Source organism: Zingiber officinale, chromosome 3B, assembly GCF_018446385.1.
Source record: "Zingiber officinale cultivar Zhangliang chromosome 3B, Zo_v1.1, whole genome shotgun sequence".
NCBI classification, from domain to species: domain Eukaryota; kingdom Viridiplantae; phylum Streptophyta; class Magnoliopsida; order Zingiberales; family Zingiberaceae; genus Zingiber; species Zingiber officinale.
In genome coordinates this window covers 108,716,774-108,738,155 of record NC_055991.1, presented here as the reverse complement: position 1 = coordinate 108,738,155, position 21,382 = coordinate 108,716,774, and the positions used below count along the sequence as shown (strand labels likewise).

At 38.5% G+C, this 21,382-nt stretch overlaps 2 protein-coding genes across 3 annotated transcripts; both read right to left on the bottom strand.

Annotated features, from left to right (window-relative positions):
- Window positions 1–555: 555 nt before the first annotated feature.
- Window positions 556–4,784, bottom strand: LOC121967262 (pentatricopeptide repeat-containing protein At1g11900-like). Of its 2 annotated transcripts, none has more exons than XM_042517367.1 (2): window positions 4,673–4,777; window positions 556–2,281 (listed from the first exon to the last, which is right to left on the bottom strand). In XM_042517367.1, the coding sequence occupies exons 1-2, from the start codon at window positions 4,712–4,714 to the stop codon at window positions 1,289–1,291; spliced, it is 1,035 nt and encodes a 344-aa protein (XP_042373301.1). In that variant the 5' UTR covers window positions 4,715–4,777; the 3' UTR covers window positions 556–1,288. The 2 variants fall into 2 exon arrangements, with proteins under 2 accessions (XP_042373301.1, XP_042373300.1); XM_042517366.1 differs by having other exon boundaries at window positions 558–2,281; window positions 4,652–4,784.
- Window positions 4,785–5,804: 1,020 nt separating this feature from the next.
- LOC121967261 (U1 small nuclear ribonucleoprotein 70 kDa-like) lies at window positions 5,805–13,493 on the bottom strand. Its single transcript, XM_042517365.1, has 11 exons — window positions 13,244–13,493; window positions 12,049–12,163; window positions 11,881–11,960; window positions 10,608–10,683; window positions 10,465–10,529; window positions 10,324–10,386; window positions 8,756–8,837; window positions 8,518–8,680; window positions 7,092–7,166; window positions 6,251–6,986; window positions 5,805–6,144 (listed from the first exon to the last, which is right to left on the bottom strand). The coding sequence occupies exons 1-10, from the start codon at window positions 13,331–13,333 to the stop codon at window positions 6,266–6,268; spliced, it is 1,530 nt and encodes a 509-aa protein (XP_042373299.1). The 5' UTR covers window positions 13,334–13,493; the 3' UTR covers window positions 5,805–6,144; window positions 6,251–6,265.
- Window positions 13,494–21,382: the final 7,889 nt, after the last annotated feature.

The following is a 21,382-nucleotide window of genomic DNA, read 5'->3' as shown; positions in this document are numbered from 1 at the left end:
CACGGAATTATTTACTTATATAGAGAAGGATATACAACATAATTACAATAATACCCCTAGTTATTATATTTACAATATTCTAACATACACATTAAAAAAAATCCCGCCAAAATTTTTCATTTAAAAAAAAACTGTAACTTTGCCAAATAAAAAAGGGTTAATTATAAAAAATATTTAATCCAAGTTATTATCCAATTCTTCACATTCTTTTAACTATATCAATCTATCATATACTTTCATATTTCATGTCAAATTTATCTTTTGTTATCACTATCTCAGGTTCATTATATCAAATGTATCATATACTTTGTTGTTTCATATCAAATCAATCTTTTGTTAAAAATTCTATATCGTTAAATTTATAGATAGTCTCCCAACACACCTGAGAAGCAACTATTGTCCTTCTCCCTACTTCGAATTGCATGTGAGAGCTTAACACGTAATGTATAGGAACTCTAAAAAAAAAAAAAAAAAAAAGGAGGCATCAGAATTAAATTAAGCCTACAATTAAAAAGAAAAGTAAGAGATCCAAAAGAAAGTAAAAAATTAACAAGAAAAAGACTTTGTACAATAAGTTGATATTATCCACCCAAACAACATAAACCCCCAAAGGGCGTTTCGAAAGTAATAGGTTCCACTCCAAACCTTTAATGTCAATTCACAATCCCATTATAGTAAAAATTGATTACGCTCACACCAAAATATCCCTCATACCAAAAAGATAAATCACGAAATCAGCTTATAACCAACCGTTAAGTGGCTAAAGGGTATGAGGGGTTCCACTCCAAACCTTTAATGCCAATTCACAATCCCAATTCAGATACCAACTTCTTCATTCCACAATTTGTTAATATTTATCAATGTACTCAATCCAGACAGCTAGAAAGTCTCCAACTCAATCAATACAGCTAAAGATTGCTCCATCCATCAAAAGGGTTTTTCCAGATGTACTTATTAATCAAATCAGCTTTTAGTATACTCTCTACCTTTTTCAAAATAACAGGATGGGTTCTTATTGTGTACTTCATTATGCTCCCTGCCAAAGAACCTTTCCACCTTTTCTGATACAGGAACTTCCGTGTCGTACTTGGTGAATCAAGTTTTTCAACTTTGATCTTGAATTTTCTTGTTGCAGTTTTAATCTTTATCAGATGTCTAACTTCTGCAGCAGCAAAGTTGACGAGGAAAACACGGCGCCATCTTATCCAGCTTACTGTATTTTCCATCTGTTCTTTCTTCTCTGTTTAAATTCTTCTGGACCAGCAAGTTTTGTAGTGCTCGAGTTCATTTATGAAGATAAACGAAGTGCTAGTTCAAATTTTCCCATCTTTTTCAAGTTGCTAATAATTGCACGATAGGCATATATGGATGGGTTATGAAATTTCTTCATCTCTTCAAATATCCAAAATGCATCTTCCACCTTTCCTGAGCGTCCAAATGCATCAACTAGGGCAGTATAAGTTAGCAAGTCTAACTGAATTCCTTTCTCGGATATTTCGCTTGCAATTGTCTTGCAGAGATCTAGCCTACCAAATCTACGCAAATTGTTGATCAATGTGCTATAAGTAATAACATCAGGAACATGTCCAAGATCTTTCATCACCAAAAACTCAGATAGCATCTCGCTTGTCCTACCTCCTTTACCTAATATCTCTAAAACTGTATTAAATGTGACTGTGTCCATTTCCAGATGAAGATTCTTCAACACTTCAAATATTATCAAGCTTTTATCAATCATCCCCAATTTAGCAGTCACGTATATGATTCTGTTTATCACAGTACAATATGTGCAACTTGTTATGTTAGATACATCTTTCACAAAGTCACATATCACATTTGAGTCGGATACCTTTTCAAGAGTTTGGGCAACTTTTTTGTGAGATGTAATATCAGGAGACAATTTAGACATTAGAACTCTTAAGACCTCAGAGAAAAGAGTGAAATTATTCATTTCGATTGCACCTGCTAGAAGAAGGGTATAGGTATTCAGATCCAGGTTGATGTCTCCACCATGTAGATGTCTAAATACATGAGCAGTATCCGCCAAATGGCCTGATCTACAAAGTTTCTCAATATACTCGGTACAAATTTTCTTCACTGAAATTGCTTCAATATCCTTCTTACTCTTTATAAAGAGCTCCAAGTCCTTGATTATATTTTCTTGTCGAGAAGATTCTTGTGTTGTGATGGAATGTGTGATTGACAACAGTGGTGGAAGCTTACCACTGACGATCATGTTATTCCACAGAACATCATGAACAAATGAGGGTCTGCTGTACCTCTGCCAATATTAAAAAAATAAAAACAAAAAACAAAAATAGTTATACATTGTTAAACTTAGGATAGAAACTGGAAAGGTGCCTACTGTACTCATCCAGGGAGAAAGAAAAAAGGTTAAGCCAGAAAAAGGTGATCACAAGAACCAAATAAATAAGTTGCAGAATCAAATAGAATATTTTTTAAGGATTTACACCAATCAAAATATTGACTATCAGGAGTTGGTAAATGAAGACAAATCAACATTAAATTGAACCGTGCATCAAACTTAAACTGAATTAAAGATTCAGCCATAATGGAACTTTAATGCTGAGATAAACAAGTATATCTTTAATACTTGCAAATTAATGTTTTCTAGGAAAATATAAATTACATATATAATAATATCAGCACTGTTGATGTATATCAACGAATTGAAAGCCAATCTGATCAGTGTTTATGATATTTCATTTACTATTTTGATATGATAATCTATTCCTAGAATTGTCAGTTATGGGATATTTTTCAAAGTGAGTTCAACTGGAGATGCAAGGACAAGACAACTTTTATGAGAGCCTAGGGGGAAACATCCCTATGGGGGCAATCCTCTAAACCAAAATATTTTTGTTATATACTTAGTGTTATGTGGGTCTGATATTTTTCAACACCAAATAATTTAATTTGTGTATCCATAGTTTTACAAAAGCTACCTATGTGGTTTCACCAAGACGCTGCTTGGCCTAATAGCTAGCGGTTTCTTTTAAAAAGGGGTCCAAGCGAGCCATCAAGGTGGTCTAGGTGGTCTAGGTGGTCTAGGTGGCCTAGGTAGGCTGCATAGGCAGTCCAAGTGAGTTTAACAAAAAAACCTAATTTTTTGTAAGCTATTAGTTTAGTTGACAGTAGTTATCTTATCTACAGTTTGACATTTTAGTATGACATTAATTATAAAGTAGTTATGCATTGTTTTACAATTTGGAATTATGAATATAACATTTAATTTTATAATTTGTTGTGTTTTTTATTTTCTTGGTGTGATGTGAAATATAAAAAAAATGTTTTTGTTATGCGTTTAGTGCTTCCTATCAATTATGACTTCTTTATTTGCGATTGTAATTGAAGTTCCAGTTGTCATATGTACACACACATTAAAGTCATTTTTAATTTAATCTACTTCTCTTTGTTATTTAAACACTATTGTAATGTCACCTTGCCTATGCTCCTACCTAGGTGCTAAGCAATCCATCAACCGCTACCTTCTGTGTTTATCCAATTCTCTTCTTAGGTGAGCCATCTCATGTAGTGGATCGTTTTCACAACCTAAAAAAACCTATGTCCGCATAGTCATTGACAAAGGCAGTCTTTCAGAGCAACTACATAGCTTGTCTTTCTTTGATCTTATTTGTTCTCACTTTTTCCTCTTTACCCTCTACAAGTTTTCCATGTTTCATAAAGAAAGCGCATAGCACAATGATCTACTCCAAACATTATCCTCTATTGCTCTTGATATATTAAATATATCATTAACTGTTGGTCTCCTTACAAATACATGTAACTCGTTTCCACAACAGTGTAAGTAAACTCCACATGTATTTGCTGGTAAGTGGTAAGATAATTTGTGTAATTGTATTTGCTAGTAAGTGGTAAGACGATTTCAAAAGATTGCATGTTGTTTCAACTCTCAATCAAATGGCTTTGCTAAGTAAGAAATTCATCTTCTGCTAACTAGATAAATTGAACACTGATGACCCAAAGCTAAATCTTATCCATAAGTCTTTCAGTCTATCAGTAAGTAGGAATGTTAAAATATGCATAGAGCAGCATGTATGGGTGTTTAAGATCTATGTAACTTACCCCAAATACTAAGGCAAACATAGCTTGTTGATCATATTAAGATATAGATAGTCCTATGGTGCAGAATTCTATAACCATACTGTTATCTGAATGACTGCCTCGAAAGAAAATTTTTTTTAAAAAAAAATTAAATCTTTCTCCTACATTTCCGAATGTCTGAAATTTCAATGCCCCAATATTGTTCTAAAATGATTAGGTTTAGAATTCAGAAAGAAATCATGGTGCACAACTAATTAATGAGCCCAAATCTCTTCATTCAATTATGGAACCTGATCATATTCAAAGAAGCATATATACTACTGGAAATGAGTCAAACCTGTTCGATTAGAACAAGAACTAATATTATTCTAGAGGCATAATTATTGCAGGGAATTAAAAAAGAGAAACGGAAAAAAAACGTTAATAAAATGTATAATAAGTTGGAGAACCCTAAAACTAAACTTCTGATTAGAAAGAGTTGTCGAGCAATCAATCCACTAAAAATGGAACAAGAAACGACGCGGAATCAGGAGGTTATAAAAGCGAAGACGCGATGAGATCGTACTGATTGCATCCTCCGAATAACCTGGAATGACTGTCGCGATAAGGATAAGATCGTCGTCGCCATGGAAGAGGAAGAAGGCGGCGGACGCCGAGACACCCCAGCCAAACCCCCAAAAGAAACGGAAAAGAAGGGAATAAAATAAAATGTTTTCAATTTTTTATTTCTCTTCTAAATTCTAATTTTTTTAAAAAAAATATTCTAATATTGAATCTAAAATTAATTTAATATAATTTAAATTGATAAAAATCAGGTTTTGCTGATTTTTCATTTTCCAATATTTTCTATCACAAGTGTTCCTTTCCTAATTGTTGTTTTTTATTAATTTAATGAATTCAAGTAAAAAAAAAAAAGAAATGTAAAATATACGCAAAATCGAGCGCATGTCTTATCCCCACTTTAACGCAAAATGATCAACCAAATTAGGTTAGATCATGCTTGTTATTTGATCCCTGTGTCTAAGTGTGCAGAAACTTAGGAGCGCAGGAAGTCGAGCAGAAGACGCAGCTAGTGAGAAGGACAACACGGGAAGGGAGTCGACGGGCTCGGTGCTTCCAAAGGACGAGAGAGCTGCGGAAGAGTACACCGGTAGACGAGAAGAACGTGTACGACGTTCAAGGGACGTAAAGCCGGATCGGAAGACTGCTCGAGAAAAAGATCGAAAATTGAATTTGGATAAACCCTATTTCGATTGGCCGGAATCACCCAAACGCATGGAGCTTCAGAAGTCAAAACAAAGGAGAAAGCAAGTTGGAATCGAAGCTTAAGGCGTCTTCTTCAAGTATTGGAGGCACTTAAATTAAGAGTCTAATAACACCTAAATGAACTAAATTTAAACCAAACTTAAACTTATACAAATTAATAAGCAATCATTTCAATAATTTAATTTCGCTGAACACTACAAAACGCACTGGAATATAATTAAGTGCAACGAAGAAAGCACAGAGCCAGCCACCAAGGACTTCTTATCTTCTTCCCAACCTTTCTTTCTTCCAGATCCTTAGATTATTATAATTCTTGATAATCAATTTCATCAAGCCACGAATCAACCAGTTAGAAGCAGACTGATGCAGGGGGAATGATATAGTTAAATACAACACACTTCCTTTCAAGGTCCTGATGATCTACCCAGGCTGTGATGTGAGTAGATTACAACTGAAATCTAAAATGCCATCAGATTCATTATGTAATTTATTCTGTGATAAAAGCACAGGTCACACGCTGACATAAAGACGAGTCCAACAGGTTTAATGATTCACATATCAAGGCTGTCAGAATAAAATAGTAGCAAAAGAAACGAGTTCCCAAGATTCAATACAACATCAACAAATCCAAACAGTTCACTAGTTGGAACATACCAAAACACCAGTTCGCTTCCAACGTAATTACTGAGGTCGAACACCGATTATACTTTGGAAGGTGCAACCACGTTACTCAGTAGAAAGGGAGGAGTCAGATCAATTCATGATACAGCATCCTCGTAAATGCAACAGAACCTACAAAATATTTTAGCACAAATAAAAAAAAAGGCAATACTGAAAGTAAGGAAACTTAAATTCTGAATCTATAGAAGGAAACTAAGAAAAGCAATGTAAAACTTACTCATCAAATCCAGTATCAACCTTGTCGCTCCCTTGACAAGGACCTTTCAGAATGATGGTATCCATAATCATCTCCTACTGCCTCACCCTCCTCACGTTGATCTAGATCTGCATACCCATGCTGATTTTGAAAATAATCAGGCTGAAGCCGATCGTAGGACCTATGCTCATAATAATCTTGGCGTTGCTTTGATCGCTCAGTCTGTTCTGCAAGGTCATGTGGCGGAGGATGATCATAGTGTTTCTGGCCCTTTGGCTCATCATACTGATTTCTTAATCCTTCGTACCATTCTTGGCCATTGTCATGTTCAACATTTCTCTCCCTTGTGCCAGACCTCTCCCTGCCATGCTTTGACTGACTGCCATATTCAGAATCCTTGTCATGAATATAACCACCACCTTCTCTTTCATAACCAGCTTGATCATAGTCTCTTTCTCGTTCTCGATCCCTATCACGTGGACGATCACGTTCACGCTCACGGTCATAGTCACGACCATGGTTCCTTTCCTTGTCCCTACCACGAGCTCGATCACGGTCATGGTCACGGTCTCGACCACGATCTTTCTCTCTATCTCTATCTCTATCCTTTTCCCTATCTCTCTCCCTTTCTTTGTTTCTATCTCGGTCCCTGTGATGGTGGTGCCTATCCTCTCTAGGCTCCCGGGCCCTTTCATGGGAACGCTCACGAGGTCTCTCTTCTCTCTCCCGATCTCGCCCCCTTTCACGAGACTTCTCCCTATCAAAGGAAATATAAAATTACTCATGGCATCTATAAAACAAAAACATTAAAATTCACTAATTTTACTTTACTAGAAAATGAAAAATGACATGGTTGTCATACCGATCCAGAAGCCGATCATCCCTTGCCCTTGGCTCCTCTGATCTAGACTGACCTGAAGCAAGTTGTTGATGTTCCCTGGTTGAAGTGGAATTCATTTAAATGGAGGGACTGATTATTAATAATGTAAATCACTTGACATGAAAGAAAGTGCATCAAGTTGCGATATATCGACAGGGATACAGGTTATATCAAGACTGGAAAAACATACAATGATAGGCTCCATGGAACTTTAGTGATTTATATCCATAGTTCCAAAAGAGGTCACTTCACCTAGTAACTAGGCAGCTCCTGTTAATGGTCCTTTTAAAAAGAGGTCTATGCGGTCTAGGTTTTTATTTATTTATTTTTATTGCATTGTGAGATATGTATTTAGTACTTACCAGTTATTGTTATTAAAGATAAGAGTGCTAGTCAATCTCAATTTATTTTCCTTTTCTTTCTTATTTTAATATTATATTAATATCAACCAGATAGGCCTGCACTAGCCAGTAACTAACTACCTACCACCTGAAACCGTCTCTTAATACCTGGGTTGCATCGAATACACAAGCAACACAAACTGTCTTCAAGAAATTACTAGTAGCAAGACAAAAGCATCACAAATTGCAGGTTCCAAGACAAGTAAAAGAAAAACCAATATACTCACTGACTTTGTAGACATGTGCACAAAAGATTTTTTCCTCAAGCCTTAGTAAAACTCAGCCTAGATTGCTAAACTTTGCTAGTCTTAATTAGAGAGTTCTCAGAAAAGCTATATGGGTTAAGGAAAATCCAAAAATAAACACAATTTTCAAACTACTTCCTCTTGAATGATGCTATCCAAATACTATTAATTGGACACGTCATTGAATCATCTATTTCCCTTGAAAGATTTTTTTTTATTATTTCCACACATGCTTTCTTTTTAGGAGGTTGACATGCATTATGTGGCATCGGTGTTACATCGCGTACGAAACTGAGTTGTATACCACTTCTACATATTGTAATGCTGCATCTCTTCCAAGGCCAAGACTTTTAATCAAAGCTCATGCTCATTGAATACCCTGATCAACTACAGAGTGAGTAATGTTTACTATGCTTGAGAAGTGTAGGGGATGCCCCTCTTTTGACACTTTGAATCTGAAACTACCAGCAAAAGGTCCAAGAAACAACCCAACCTAATGCATACAAAGAGAACCTTGTAGCTCAAAGACGTAGGTTGGAGAGAGCTTCAATGGCTCAACAAGTTGTGCTACCCAATATTTCACAAGAGCAACTCTAGAGTGTTTGTATAAGATATGCAAGCTAATCAACGGTCTTTACAAAGTCACTAGTCAATCAATTTACAGAACCAGGTAAAAACCAACCAGCTTAATCTATCAATTCAGGAGACTGTATTTGTCAATAAAATCTATGAATGTATGAAAAATGAAAACAATTCATTTACCTGACAGAATGCTTCTGGGTAAATTCTTCACCTCCAGTCCTAGTTGTACCAAGTCCACCACCCAACCTTCGAGGCCTCCAATTTGGCACAGTTCTTCCCCGCTCAACATCCACAAGAACTCGTCTGTTATCAAGCTTCTTTCCATCAGCTTGCTTGTATGCAGCTGCTTGACGCATAGATAAATGTCACAAACATCATAGATTCAAAACAGAATTCCAAATGAACAATAATTTCATACTTTTCATGTCACGTGTATGCACATATTCAACAAAGCCATATCCTCTTGGTTTATTTGTTTCCTTATCTGTAACCAAACGTACCTGACAAAACAACATTATTATAAAGAAAAATGTCCTCAAGTGGCACAGAAATATCTGACTATTTTTGCATATTCTAAATGGCACGACAAATAGGCACCTATGCCCTCAATAGCCGTGCTCACCTTAACAGGTGTACAGGTTCACCATGCCAGATTGAGTTGACAGAGCAGAAAACCAACGTATGTTCCAGAAGAATTAAATACTTTTTCACCCCCTTACCAGGGTATATTAAGAATAACAATAAAATTGGAAATGTCCAAGTAGGGTACGCCAGAAACCTTCTGAAACCAAAAACCCTCTGAAGGATGAAAGCATTTTCCAATTATCCATTTAAATTTGTTGAGAATGCATTCTCCATTAGAATTTGATTGCTAGCATTAAAATCCAAAGGGAAAATTAGAAAAGTTTTAATCCCTTCACAAGGAGCCTTGATTTACTACCTGATTACCTTTGTTGCCCCAAGGGCAAGGCAGAAAATTGTAGTGAGTAGTGACTATATTGGGTTATTGACCAAGAATTAATAATGCCCGATGCAAAAATTCTGAGTTGAAAAATCTGGATCTCTCTTACTACAATTATAATTTTTTTGAAGTAACTAAATACACAGCAAGCCTGTATACAACTTAAGAATTACCTGTGCTACCCATAATGTCTTCATGAAGCAAAATCTCCTGGCTTCTCTATAAGGCAGAAAGCAAAAAAACACAACATATCAAAGAACTCATTGTGCCACCTAGGGCTAATATACCTGTAATTAGCCCCTATCGTTGGTTGTGCACAAAGCTGCTAACCTTGTCTCATTCTTAAAAGATTTTTCAACTGGCAAAAAAGTTTGCAGCAAGAGCAGAGTGCCAACATGGCATGAGCATATCATAGTAAAGATCTTAAATGTAGTACCTGATATCCCAGCAAAGTTAATGTAGTACCTTTTGTAGCTAGGACAATGGGAGTAGCAAAATACCCAATATATATAATTTCTGTGTTGTCCAACCACTCAACTTACCCACACTTCACCAAAGTAACCAGAAAAAAGTCCTCCCGAATCCCCTCCCCTCCCCCCTCACTTTGTCTATTTGGATGTTTATTTGTTGACATCTTTTCGTTCACAGAAGAAAAACACAAGCTGGTCAGGTTGTAGGAAAAGGAGTTGCATGAGTGCATTACGAACAGTTTGTTAGAGAATGACCAGCCTCCAGATAATACAGGCTCTGACAAAAGCGGATTCCAAAAAATCAAAAACAAAAAACCCTTGGCATCAAACCTAATATAACACAAAAACAACTGTGAGATGAAAAAGTACATGTTTCTCTGGGTCACCTAGGATTAGTGGAAATTTTGATAAACATGAACTAGATTGATATTTGTATAATGATCTACAGAAACATCTGCGCCAGAAAATCATTTTAGTGCCTGATTTGAAATAAATCCTTGCCCATGTTGATAGCAATAGCACAAGCTCCCAACAATAGAAGTCATGCATTCTTACCCTCTTAATTGGTCCATAAGTTTCAAACTCCCGCTTGATCCGGTGTTCAGTTGTCTCATAGTTCTGCACAAGAATATCAAACACTGTCAGGTATAGAAATATCATTAAAACAGAAAAAGCCCTAAAATGCAGCAATCATACAAGCCTGGCAACAAAAAGCGTCTTGTATGGATCACCCGTAGCATTTGGATCTTTAGATGGATCATCTGTAAGAAAATTTTATGAACAATTTTCAGCAAGCTATAAAGTTTTTCAGCACTGACGTATAGATACAAATCAATTACATTTCTCCAACTCTTCAGCAACCTTTCTTGCACCATCCTCAAGGCGTAGTTTTCGAATTCTAGCTCTTCTTTGGACCTATAACCGAATAAATAGTGGAGAATGATATGCATGAGAAAAACTTGGTGACAAAAAATACAATGTATATTTGTTGAATATGGAAGAGGGTGCAATCCATAATGGTCTTGGAGTATTACAAACCTATGACAATATGTGCCAGTAAGCAAACAGTGTGTAAACTATATGATTTAATGATAACCTACTAGAGCAGAAAGCAAATAAGAAAAGTAAAACAAAATATCATTTGACTAATGTTTGAAAAAAATGAGGTTAAGCAACACAACATAGCAAATGTATCTATAAAGACCAAGATTTAGAGTATTGATCTATGTGAAGTATAGTGTCCCTATCGAGAAGGATGGTTTCCATACTTTATCATGCCAGCAGTGAGCACACTTTGAAGCATACTGAAATAAATTTGAATGAAATTTACACACATCAAGAAGGATGGATTCAGGCAGAACTTTTATAGCTCACAGCACTGCAATGGAATGACAGTCTGTGCCGATCAAAACAGCATGGTATTTTAATTCACAATTGAGACCCAATTAAAACATTATCATGGATTAGTAATCTAAATTAGTTTTCAGAAAATAATCAATACAAGTAAAAATGATTCCTACTACAATTGATGGTGAAGAAAAATGGTAAGTTTTTAACACTTACCAATAAGCATAACATCCTTTCAAAAAAATGATAAAACTGACACAGAAAATTATATTTAAGAGTCTTAAAATAACAAAAGAACATCTACCACACTCATAATCTAATTCCTTATTATCACACTTAATACTTTTAGAATCTGAATTAGGTCATACCACATGAGTTTCTGTTGAAACAAAGGTACAAGTGAATATGAAATTATTCCTCAATTAACTTTACATAAATTCTGAAGTTGACACTATGATGCCAAAACCCAACCCAATAAAGCAGTTAAACCAAGGAAAGCAAGAGCTAGACCACTAGCAGCAGCCATTGGCTAGGTTTCAATCTAAAACGGATAAGACCTGATTAACCTCCCAAAGTGGTCAACTACTGACCACATTTGAATTAGTTTGTACAGTTAAAATTTTCATATACTAATTTATTTATTTTATATATTTTTGGTTTTGTTGTGATATTTGTATTGGACAGGATCCTAAGGTACTGCATAGTCAAGAATTTATTTTTCTCAAAATTGTGAATCTACTTGAAAATTAACAAGACATATCTTACCCGACTTTCACCCTCAACAATTGGTGGAGAATATTCAGGATCAGTTGGCTCAGCAAACTTGCTAACAAATTGTGCCATCCCTTCAGGAAAAAAAGGGAACATTTTTTCAGTGAAATTTATTATTGAAAACCATAATATGAGCTAACCATAACTAATAAAATACAGTGCCTGTGTAGGGAGGACATCTCCTTTTCTCTGGAGGAGGTTTATACTCCAACTGAGGGCGTGGCTCAAAAAGCTTCAATAGATTAGCAGTAAGACCAGTTGAATGACTTTGCCCAATCTGTATAGAGGCAAAGGTATAAGACTACATATGAAGAATGTACACAGAAATAAATGAAATCCTCCATAAAAAAAACACATTCCTGTAATTGACATCAGTCATCAAAACAGCATGAAGGGGAAACTGACATAGCATCTTGATAGGAAGACCCAACCAATAGGAGTGTGAAAATATCCATTTACTATTACCAAACATCAATCAGATGATCATGAATAGCTAAACAAACAGAATTGTTCATTACTTGGAGGCAAAAATACCTACTTCATGCAAATTTACTTAGAATGGGTGGTTAAAAAACCACATTATGCTATGTGAAGACCCTTAGGCCACATGACTAACATAAATAAATTCAATTACGATTTAGACAAGAATCATTTTTACATTAATCAGAACACAATCAGTATACAGAATTTTGTATAAGGAAAATCATTTTTCCTGGTTCAGATAAATGAAAATTTATTATTGTATTGACATTATTCATAAGGTGGTCCTAATAGAGATTTAGCCAACCCCACACGACAAGGCTTCATTGTTGTTGCTTGGTCCTAACTGAGATTTGAAGAGAATAATTTTAGCATATTTCTTTCCTCTTGATAGAAATATGTAGATCTGCTACATTAACGACCCCCCTAGTACTGACCCCATGGATATAGAGGGAGGTACATACAAGCACATAGGCGTTAGGCGCATGGTGGGGTAAACCTCAGGTCGTCAGTTCTTGAAAATCGACCCCTAGCAATTACCCCAGAGATATCATGCGCCCACCATTATGTGCTACGCCCTGGGGGCTCTTTTCTCTCGATATAAAGTTTCTTCTTGTGGAGGTACGCCTAGGCCGAACCCTATTGATTTTCCTATGTTGGATCTAAACCTCCAACCAAATTATACAGAAGATCCACCCTCAAAATATCATGTATAAAAAATAAGATCTATACACGAGGAAATAGCTAGTACTCGAAATCGAAAAAGGATAAACTAAACCCTAAAGGCATCGTGATCGGTCAACCCTAAATGACCAAATCCAAATTAGTGCACGATCGATCAAAGTAAGACTTCAGGGAAGAAGGTATTCAAAATTACAAGCTTCATCTGGAGAACATTGGCTCGGTTCTGAGCTTTGGTGCGGGCCTGGGGATTGTTGCGATTCAGGGCATCGTTGTAGTCCCCCATCCTCCCCAAGTATGAAAACCAGCGTCCAACGAAGAGAATCGATCGCTTTGCTCCGAGAGACGGAGGGAGAAGAAAACGACGTCAAGCGTCCTCCCTCACCGAGCGGCCCTTCGCTCTACTCGCGGCGTTTGAGGGCCTGTGGGAAGAGTAAATGGTTAGGGTTGGGTTTTGCTGCCTAATTTTTCCAAATTAATACCTAAAGCTTTCAAATATCTCATGAAAAGAGTTTCATTATAAAATATCAATAATAATACTAAAGTTTAGTGTACTAATTTTTATTCTGTCATGTTTTTCTATGATATTTAAGGTCGTAACGCTCTTACCTTATAATATTCCTATTAATTTTTTCATCTAAAATATATAATTTAAAATAAAAAAATTACTTTATTAAATTTATTTATCTACTTTTACTTCACCGTATATATAGATGTGCTTCTTTTTTATCTCTTCTCTATAATATTTATAGAATAAAATTTATTTATTAAATTTAGAGAAATATTTTTTATTAATATAAAATTTAGAAAATGGATAGGATAACTGGTATAAAAATATTTTAGCTACCTTATTTAAAATTTAAGGTAAAATTTTTGGATAGGATAATTGATATGGATGCAGTTAGAATCATAACACCTCATATATTATGTATTTGTCAATTATGTATTTGTCAACTTCCGTCTTGAGGAGCAAATTCATTTATCAACATACAATGCGTAAACATGTATTAAATGTTAATGAGAGTCCTAGAGTCAATCATATAATGATTGTTGTATGGACTCGATGTATCATATTCCTATAATTTATAAAGGTATTTCTTTATGGTTATTATACTTACTTGTATTGGTGTCAAATAACTAAGTATAATAACGTCCTTAAGTAGAAGGTTCTTATCTATATCAATCAATTGGTTGAATTGATAATGAGATGATATAAAGAACACTACTCTTAATCATTCTGATCATGTCCGAGTGCCGAGTCGATGGTAGCTGGGGGCGTGGTGCTCTCAGTGGCTTCTTCGTAGGCCTCTAGATGACGTGGATCGCCGGGGAGAACTTGCAAGCACAAAACCGAGCCGGGAAAGGGTTCCTGGCGACGGCCCTCCGACGCTCAAGTCAATTCTCCGGTGAGAGGAGATCGAAGCAAAGTAACGAGAATGGAGACTGTAGATATAGTAGATGATAATATATACCTCTGTCGAAGCCTGGGGGGTCCTTATATAGGACTCCCGGGGGAGAGCGTGCACGTCTTCCAAGGCGTGCATGCTCCTTAAAGCATACCTGGAATGGTGATGTCAGAAAAGGGTACCTGTCACCATACCCTAACCGTCCGAGCATATCCCTGACATGACAGTGGAAGCTTCCACCATATGATTCTCTGCCTGATCCAGCCGCCAACCATGCCGCCTGTCGGTGGCGCTTGTCTCGAGGAAGATACAACTAGATGTGATTTTCGTCTGTTTCGAGCCAAGCGGAAGGGCCGCTCGGCCCGTCGGTTGCTTAGTCGTTCGATGAACATCCCATCTGAGCCGAGCGAGTCCTCCACCCGGCCAAGGGCGATTGGCACAATTTTCTGGACAAAAGGGATCATGTTCGGCTTGTGAGCGTCGGAAGCTCGGCATGCGACCGAGCTGTCAGAGCGTTAGCTCGGGCGCTGGTCGAGCCGACCGCCCAAGGGGGTTTGACCTTGATCTCGACCGTGACCGCCACGAGACCTTTGACCCCCCTCCAAGTGGGTCCCCCCTTCCTTACCACCGGATCATGTGCCTCCCCCTCAAGTCTAGTCAAAGGAGGCTGTAAGTCCGACTGACTGGACTAACCTGATGGTACGAGGGCCGACCGGTCGAGAGTGCCGAACGACCTTGGCACTATCTCTTCCCGCCGCCCGGCGGTATACTGGATATCACTTGGAGAACCTTTTACTGATTAGTTTGTTGGTCCGAGGGTGGTCAACGATGACCTGCCTCAGATGTCCTTGTAATCCATGCAAATCCTAGCCATTGAGGCCGAGCACGCGGCCACGCCTTTCGTAATGGCATTCATTAAATGCCCCCCTATGATTGACTGCCACGTGGCAGTGCCACCGTCATCGCACGATCGAGGCGACATGCTGATGTGACCTCTGGCGGTTTAAATTCAACGGTGTGATCTACAACTTGGGATTTGCGCCCTAAATCGGACAGCTCCGCTCAGCCGAACTTTACCTTTATGAGGCTTGTAACAACCCAAATTTCCTCATTTCGAGCCCCAAAAGTAATTTAAAAATATTTAAAATGCTATAGAAATATTCTAGGAATTTTTAGAAATTTTTAGAGTATTTTTATGCAATTTTTGGAGGTCGTTTGGTATTTTTACTAAACGAAGGAAGTTTCGACAAAAAAATGTACAAGTCAAGATTCGAACCGTGGACCTCGGGTTAAGTAGAGGTTCGTTTAACCAACAGACCAGCCATGGGTTTCTTAGTAAAACTCGAACCAAATAGTATTTAAGTTATAATTAAAACCGAAATACCTAGGTTTAAGAGGGTTAAGTTATTTTCTTTTCCTCTCCTCGCCCGAACCCCTCTTCTCCTCTCACGCTCCCGACGGCGCAGCTCTTCACGGGCGAAAACGCAGCGAGCATCTAGGCATCTCCGGCGGCCGACGAGGGGTTTTTCCGAGAGCCTCTCACACCTTCGAGACCGTCTCACTAAGGAGAACAAGTAGATAGGAAGAGGCCGCCGAGATTTGAAGCTTCACCCAAACCCTAGATCTCTCCCTCTTCGGCTGTGAGTCCAATGAACCGAGGTAAGTCGCTTACTCACCTGCGGTAAGGGTAGCTCTCGAATTCTTGCTTCTTCTTGTTGTTTTCTTTGATATATGCCACTAGGAGGGTGTCCTTGAGTTACTGTCGTGAGTTGTTAAGGAAGATGGAAGGGGGTTTTGATTAGATTAGATTTTGGACTTTGCTTATTCTTGTTTTCGAATTATTCTGTGAAAGATATGGTGATGGGTTTGCTGCCGTGAGTTTCAAAGAAGGATCATGAGTGGTAAGTTCAAGTATGTGGGTAGTTACCTTGAGCTTTGTAGCTGGATTCCGGTCTTTTGTTGTTCTAGGCAGTAAGCATGAAGAACATATTCGAATTTAGGTTATCAGTGATAATTTTCCTTTGCTGGTTAATTTTCCTTTGCTGTTTGCAAGCATGAGTAGTCCCTCTTTGCTTTGCTATTTGTGAACATGAGTAGTTCCCATCTGTTATTTATTAAGCATGTTGTAAAGAATGTTGTTTAGAAGCTTACGGTCGAGAATCTTAAGGGAAGGAATTAAAATGTATGAACTAGGCATGTAGATCAGCCCCTTCAGCCTTATAATTTGAGTTTCATGTTTGGAATTCTATTTGCTATTTAATTGGGCATGCACAGTCCTCATTACTATTAGTTGAGTACCAGTAGCTTTCATTGTTATTGATCCGGTGATAAGGCCGGGGGGCCCGCGTGAGGGCTGTTAGGATCCTTCGTACGCGGCTAGAGAGGGGGGTGTGAATAGCCGACCCCAAATTACTCGTTTCTTCCTACGATTAGGTTAGTGCAGCGGAAATACAAATAGAAACGAAAACAGGAGAAGAAATCAAACCTCAACGCAAGGATGTAACGAGGTTCGGAGATTAGAGCTCCTACTCCTCGGCGTGTCCGTAAGGTGGACGAGTCCAGTCAATCCGTCGGTGGATGAGTCCCCGGAGAACCGGCTAATACAATATACTCCTTGTGGGTGGAGAAACCTCGCCACAAACGTTTGCAACAGCAAACAAAGAGTACAAGTACAAAGAATAAGCAAGAAATACAAATAAGAATACTCAAGCACTCTACCAATCTTGCTTTCTCGTCGACTGGAGTCCGGATGAAGCAGCAGCTTCAAAAACTCTAACAGCAGCAGCTGTTCCAGTCGGGGAAGCTCACGCGAAGCTTTGGACGAGCTCAACAAGGCTCAAGCACAGCAGCACTTAGCAACAGGAAGGAGGAAGAAGAGTTGTCACACAGAAGATGCCCTTGATCCTTTTATACCTGCGAAGAAGAAACAGAAGAAACTAGCCGTTGCGTCGCAACGGCTAGAACTCTGATCGGTCTGCAGACCGATCAGCCTAGGCGCAAGAGCCCTCTGTTCGACACCTGATCGGTCCCCAGACCGATCAGGTGTCGCGATCGAATCCCTGATCGGTCTGCGGACCGATCAGGTGTCGCGATCGAATCCCTGATCGGTCTGCGGACCGATCAGGCTCTGTCCTGATCGGTCCCCAGACCGATCCCAGCTCTCCCAGCTCTCCCAGCTCTCACAGACAGAGAATCGCACTCGTCTCCTGATCGGTCGTGGGGACCGATCAGGAGCTTCTTTTCTCCGCTTCTGATCGTTGCCTGATCGGTCTGTGGACCGATCAGTAACTCCACAGTATGCTACTGAGTGGAATCTGATCGGTCACCAGACCGATCAGGAAACACTGAGTATCACTGGATCGGTCTGGAGACCGATCCAGAGCTTGGTTTTTGCCCAAACCAAGTCCAAACCAATATCCGGTCAACCTTGACCTATTGGTTCATCATGCTTAGCATCTGGTCACTTCCTTGACCTGCTAAGACTCCCCACCAAGTGTCCGGTCAATCCCTTTGACCTACTTGGACTTTTCAACACCAGAAGTCCGATCATTCCTGATCCATCTGGATTTTCCAACACCAGAAGTCCGATCATCCCTGATCCATCTGGATTTTCCAACACCAGAAGTCCGATCATCCCTGATCCATCTGGATTTTCCCTTGCCTGGTTTCACTCACCAGGACTTTCCAACTGCCTAACATCCCAGTTAGGACTTTCCCACTGCCTGGCTTCACTCACCAGGACTTTCCACACTGCCTAACATCCCAGTTAGGACTTTCTCATTGCCTAACATCCCAGTTAGGACTTTTCCACTGCCTGGCTTTACTCACCAGGACTTTCCACACTGCCTAACATCCCAGTTAGGACTTTTCCTCGTGCCAAGCTCCCTGCTTGGACTTCTCCGTGCCAAGTCTCCATACTTGGACTTTTCCAGTGCCAAGTCTCCATACTTGGACTTTTCCCTTGCCAAGTCTCCATACTTGGACTTTTCGCGTGCCAAGCTCCCTGCTTGGACTTTTCCAGTGCCAAGTCTCCATACTTGGACTTTTTCCCGAATCAGGTCAACCAGGTCAACCTTGACCTACGGTTGCACCAATAATCTCCCAAACATCTATTCTTGTCCCATATCAAGAATAGAATTCTCTCACGAGTGTCAAACATCAACATGCAACTTAACTAGGTCAATCTTGACCTAAGGTTGCACCGACAATCTTCCCAAGTCAAACATCAAAATACAACTCGAGTCAAGTCACCTCGAGTCGGGTCAACCAGGTCAACCTTGACCTAAGGTTGCACCAACAATCTCCCCCTTTTTGATGTTTGACAAAACCCATAAACAAGTTAGGTTAACCCGATAACCTAACTTAGGTTTCCCAACCATCTTCTAATGTCCATGTTCTTTCCTTGAACATTCTCTGGACATTCTCCCCTTAGGTTAACCCGATAACCTAACTTGGGTTCTCCAATAATTCTCCCCCTTTTTGACACACATCAAAAAGAATTCCAATGTTCTTCCTTGAACATTCCTAGACATTCTTCCCCTAGCTTAGGTTAACCCGATAACCTAACTTGGGTTTTCTGATAATTCTCCAATGAACACTCTCCCCTTTTTGACACACATCAAAAAGAACAAGGAGGGTATCAAGGTCAAGAGTTTCTTCCTAATGAAAGTCCCATACCTTTCATTTGAAACTCTTAATTTCCTCCTTGATACTAAACTCAACAATCAACTTAGTGATAATCTCATATCACTAATCCTTAAAAGTCTTTTGGAGTAAAAACTCCCCCTAAAAGTCAACTCCCCCTTGACAATTAGGTAAAACTCCCCCTAAAGGTCAACTCCCCCTTGACCATTGCACCAACAATGTCTTGGACAGTTTCAAACCTTTAGAAATCCAAAACACCACTTCCATAACTGAAATTTCAGACAACAGCTGAAAAATCAGAAATTCGGCACGCCCTGATCGGTCCCCAGACCGATCAGCCCTTCACCAGATCGCACTCGTGCTACTGGAACTCACTGGATCGGTCTGCAGACCGATCCACAATACTCTGGATCGGTCCGCAGACCGATCAGATCTTCCCTGGATCGGTCCCCGGACCGATCCAGCCACTGAAATCAGAACTTCTGATTTCCCCTTCCGGAAAATCAGAAACTCCTAATAAATTCAAGAAAATTCCAAAAATTACGAAACTTTGAGGATACATTCCTCATATCATACACTATCATGGAAAAATAGTTTTCTATGAAAATAACTTCCATTTTTCAATCTTGATACAAAGTTCAAAAACTTTGAAATAGTTCAAGTTTAGCTCAACTTTGTATCACTTCGGTCAATGATGAATGCTATCACTAGGAAAGCTTCATCAAGGTTTTTCAAATCAATTTTAAAATACTTTTAAAACCATTTGAATTTAGGATCATAATCTTAGGGCTAGATGTACATGACTTGTACACAAGCTTTCCCTATGATCCTTAATTTCTTGAATTAGGGTCATCTAGGTACAAGGATAATGCACCTTGATCCTAACTCATTATCCTAATATCTCACACACATCTAAGGTGTATCAAACCACATTCAAGTCAATTTGATGTGAGATATGGATTAAGGTCAACTTAGGCTAAGTTCTCATGCATTTTCTAAACACAAATTTGATCTCAATATCAAAATGTGTTTTTCATCCTTAAATCAATTTCATTGATCATTAATGCAAGAGATGATGACATGGCATATAATGATATCATAAGTAAAAACATGTGCCAATGTCATGATGTCATGGCATAAAGTTTGAAAACTTAAATAAAGCATGACATATAAACTAGCCTAAGCATTATCATGACATTTCAAATGATAATAAAATAAATATGATGTCATGGCATGACATATGGCAACCAATCATGGCAAGTTAGCACAAATAAAATACCTAAATTCCCTATCTAAGTATCCTTAGCCTTAGCTAACTTAAAATCTAACCCTAGATTGCCTATATATCCCTAAGAGAAAACCAAAATCCCAATTATGGTATTTCTCTAGGTTTTCTTAAATTGTGCCAAATAAGATTAAAATCGATATTTTTCAAATATGGCACAATTTACTCTTCAAGGAGTAAATAATAATTCTTTTTCATTTTCAAAGGTTATCAAAACCTTGAAAATGCTCCTTGAGTGTCAATTTCCTCAAAGTTGGGTTAACTACCCTTCTAATTGGAGTTGACACTCTCTAACCCATCTATGGGATAGAGAAGATACTCCTAGGAACCCAATACCTACTTGAGCTCATTGGGTTCACTAAATATTCACTAGGGATGACTTCCCTAGCAACCCTCCTAATGACCCTCTTAGGCTTTGAAGCCTTGGTCATTTGGGTCTCATCAAGGTCAACTATAGGGGTGACTCCCCTTGTGACCTTGGTAATGGTCTTCCTAGCCTTAGGTTTTGTTCCATAATCGAATGGAACATTATGATAGGTGGGCTTGACCATTTGGGACTTAGGTTTGTGACCCAAACCCTTTTTGTCCTTGGACATTGGTTTTTGACCCTTAAACCCTAGAGATGACTTCTCCAAGTTCTTAAGAGCATTTTCCAAAGTATCAAGTCTTGACCTCAAGACTTGATTCTCCTTCTCTAGTACCTCAATTTTTGATTTGTCATTTTTCTTTGAGGCATTCCTAGGCATGTGTCTAGTTGATTTGGGATTCCTACCTAGGTTCTCCTTAACCTTAGATGAGGTAATTCTAGGGTTGGCTTTCCTAGTGTTATCCTTATCTAGGCTCACATGTTTGGCACCTAAGCATGTGTATCGATTTCTAATGTTATCATGCTTATCATTATTGACTAGTGCAATAAAATTTCTAGCATGCATCTTACTAGTATTGCACGAATGAGACTTAAATGATACCTTAGGGTTTGCCTTAGCTCCCCCTATAGAAG

Coding starts and splice junctions, on each gene's coding strand:
- LOC121967262 (XM_042517366.1), bottom strand. CDS start 4,714: ATGGCGACGACGATCTTATCCTTATCGCGACAGTCATTCCAGGTTATT. Junction 2,282..4,651: donor TTATTCGGAGGATGCAATCA/GTACGATCTCAT, acceptor TAATATTGGCAG/AGGTACAGCAGACCCTCATT.
- LOC121967261 (XM_042517365.1), bottom strand. CDS start 13,333: ATGGGGGACTACAACGATGCCCTGAATCGCAACAATCCCCAGGCCCGC. Junction 10,387..10,464: donor CGCTTTTTGTTGCCAGGCTT/GTATGATTGCTG, acceptor ATTCTTGTGCAG/AACTATGAGACAACTGAACA. Junction 7,167..8,517: donor ACCCAGAAGCATTCTGTCAG/GTAAATGAATTG, acceptor CACTTCAACCAG/GGAACATCAACAACTTGCTT.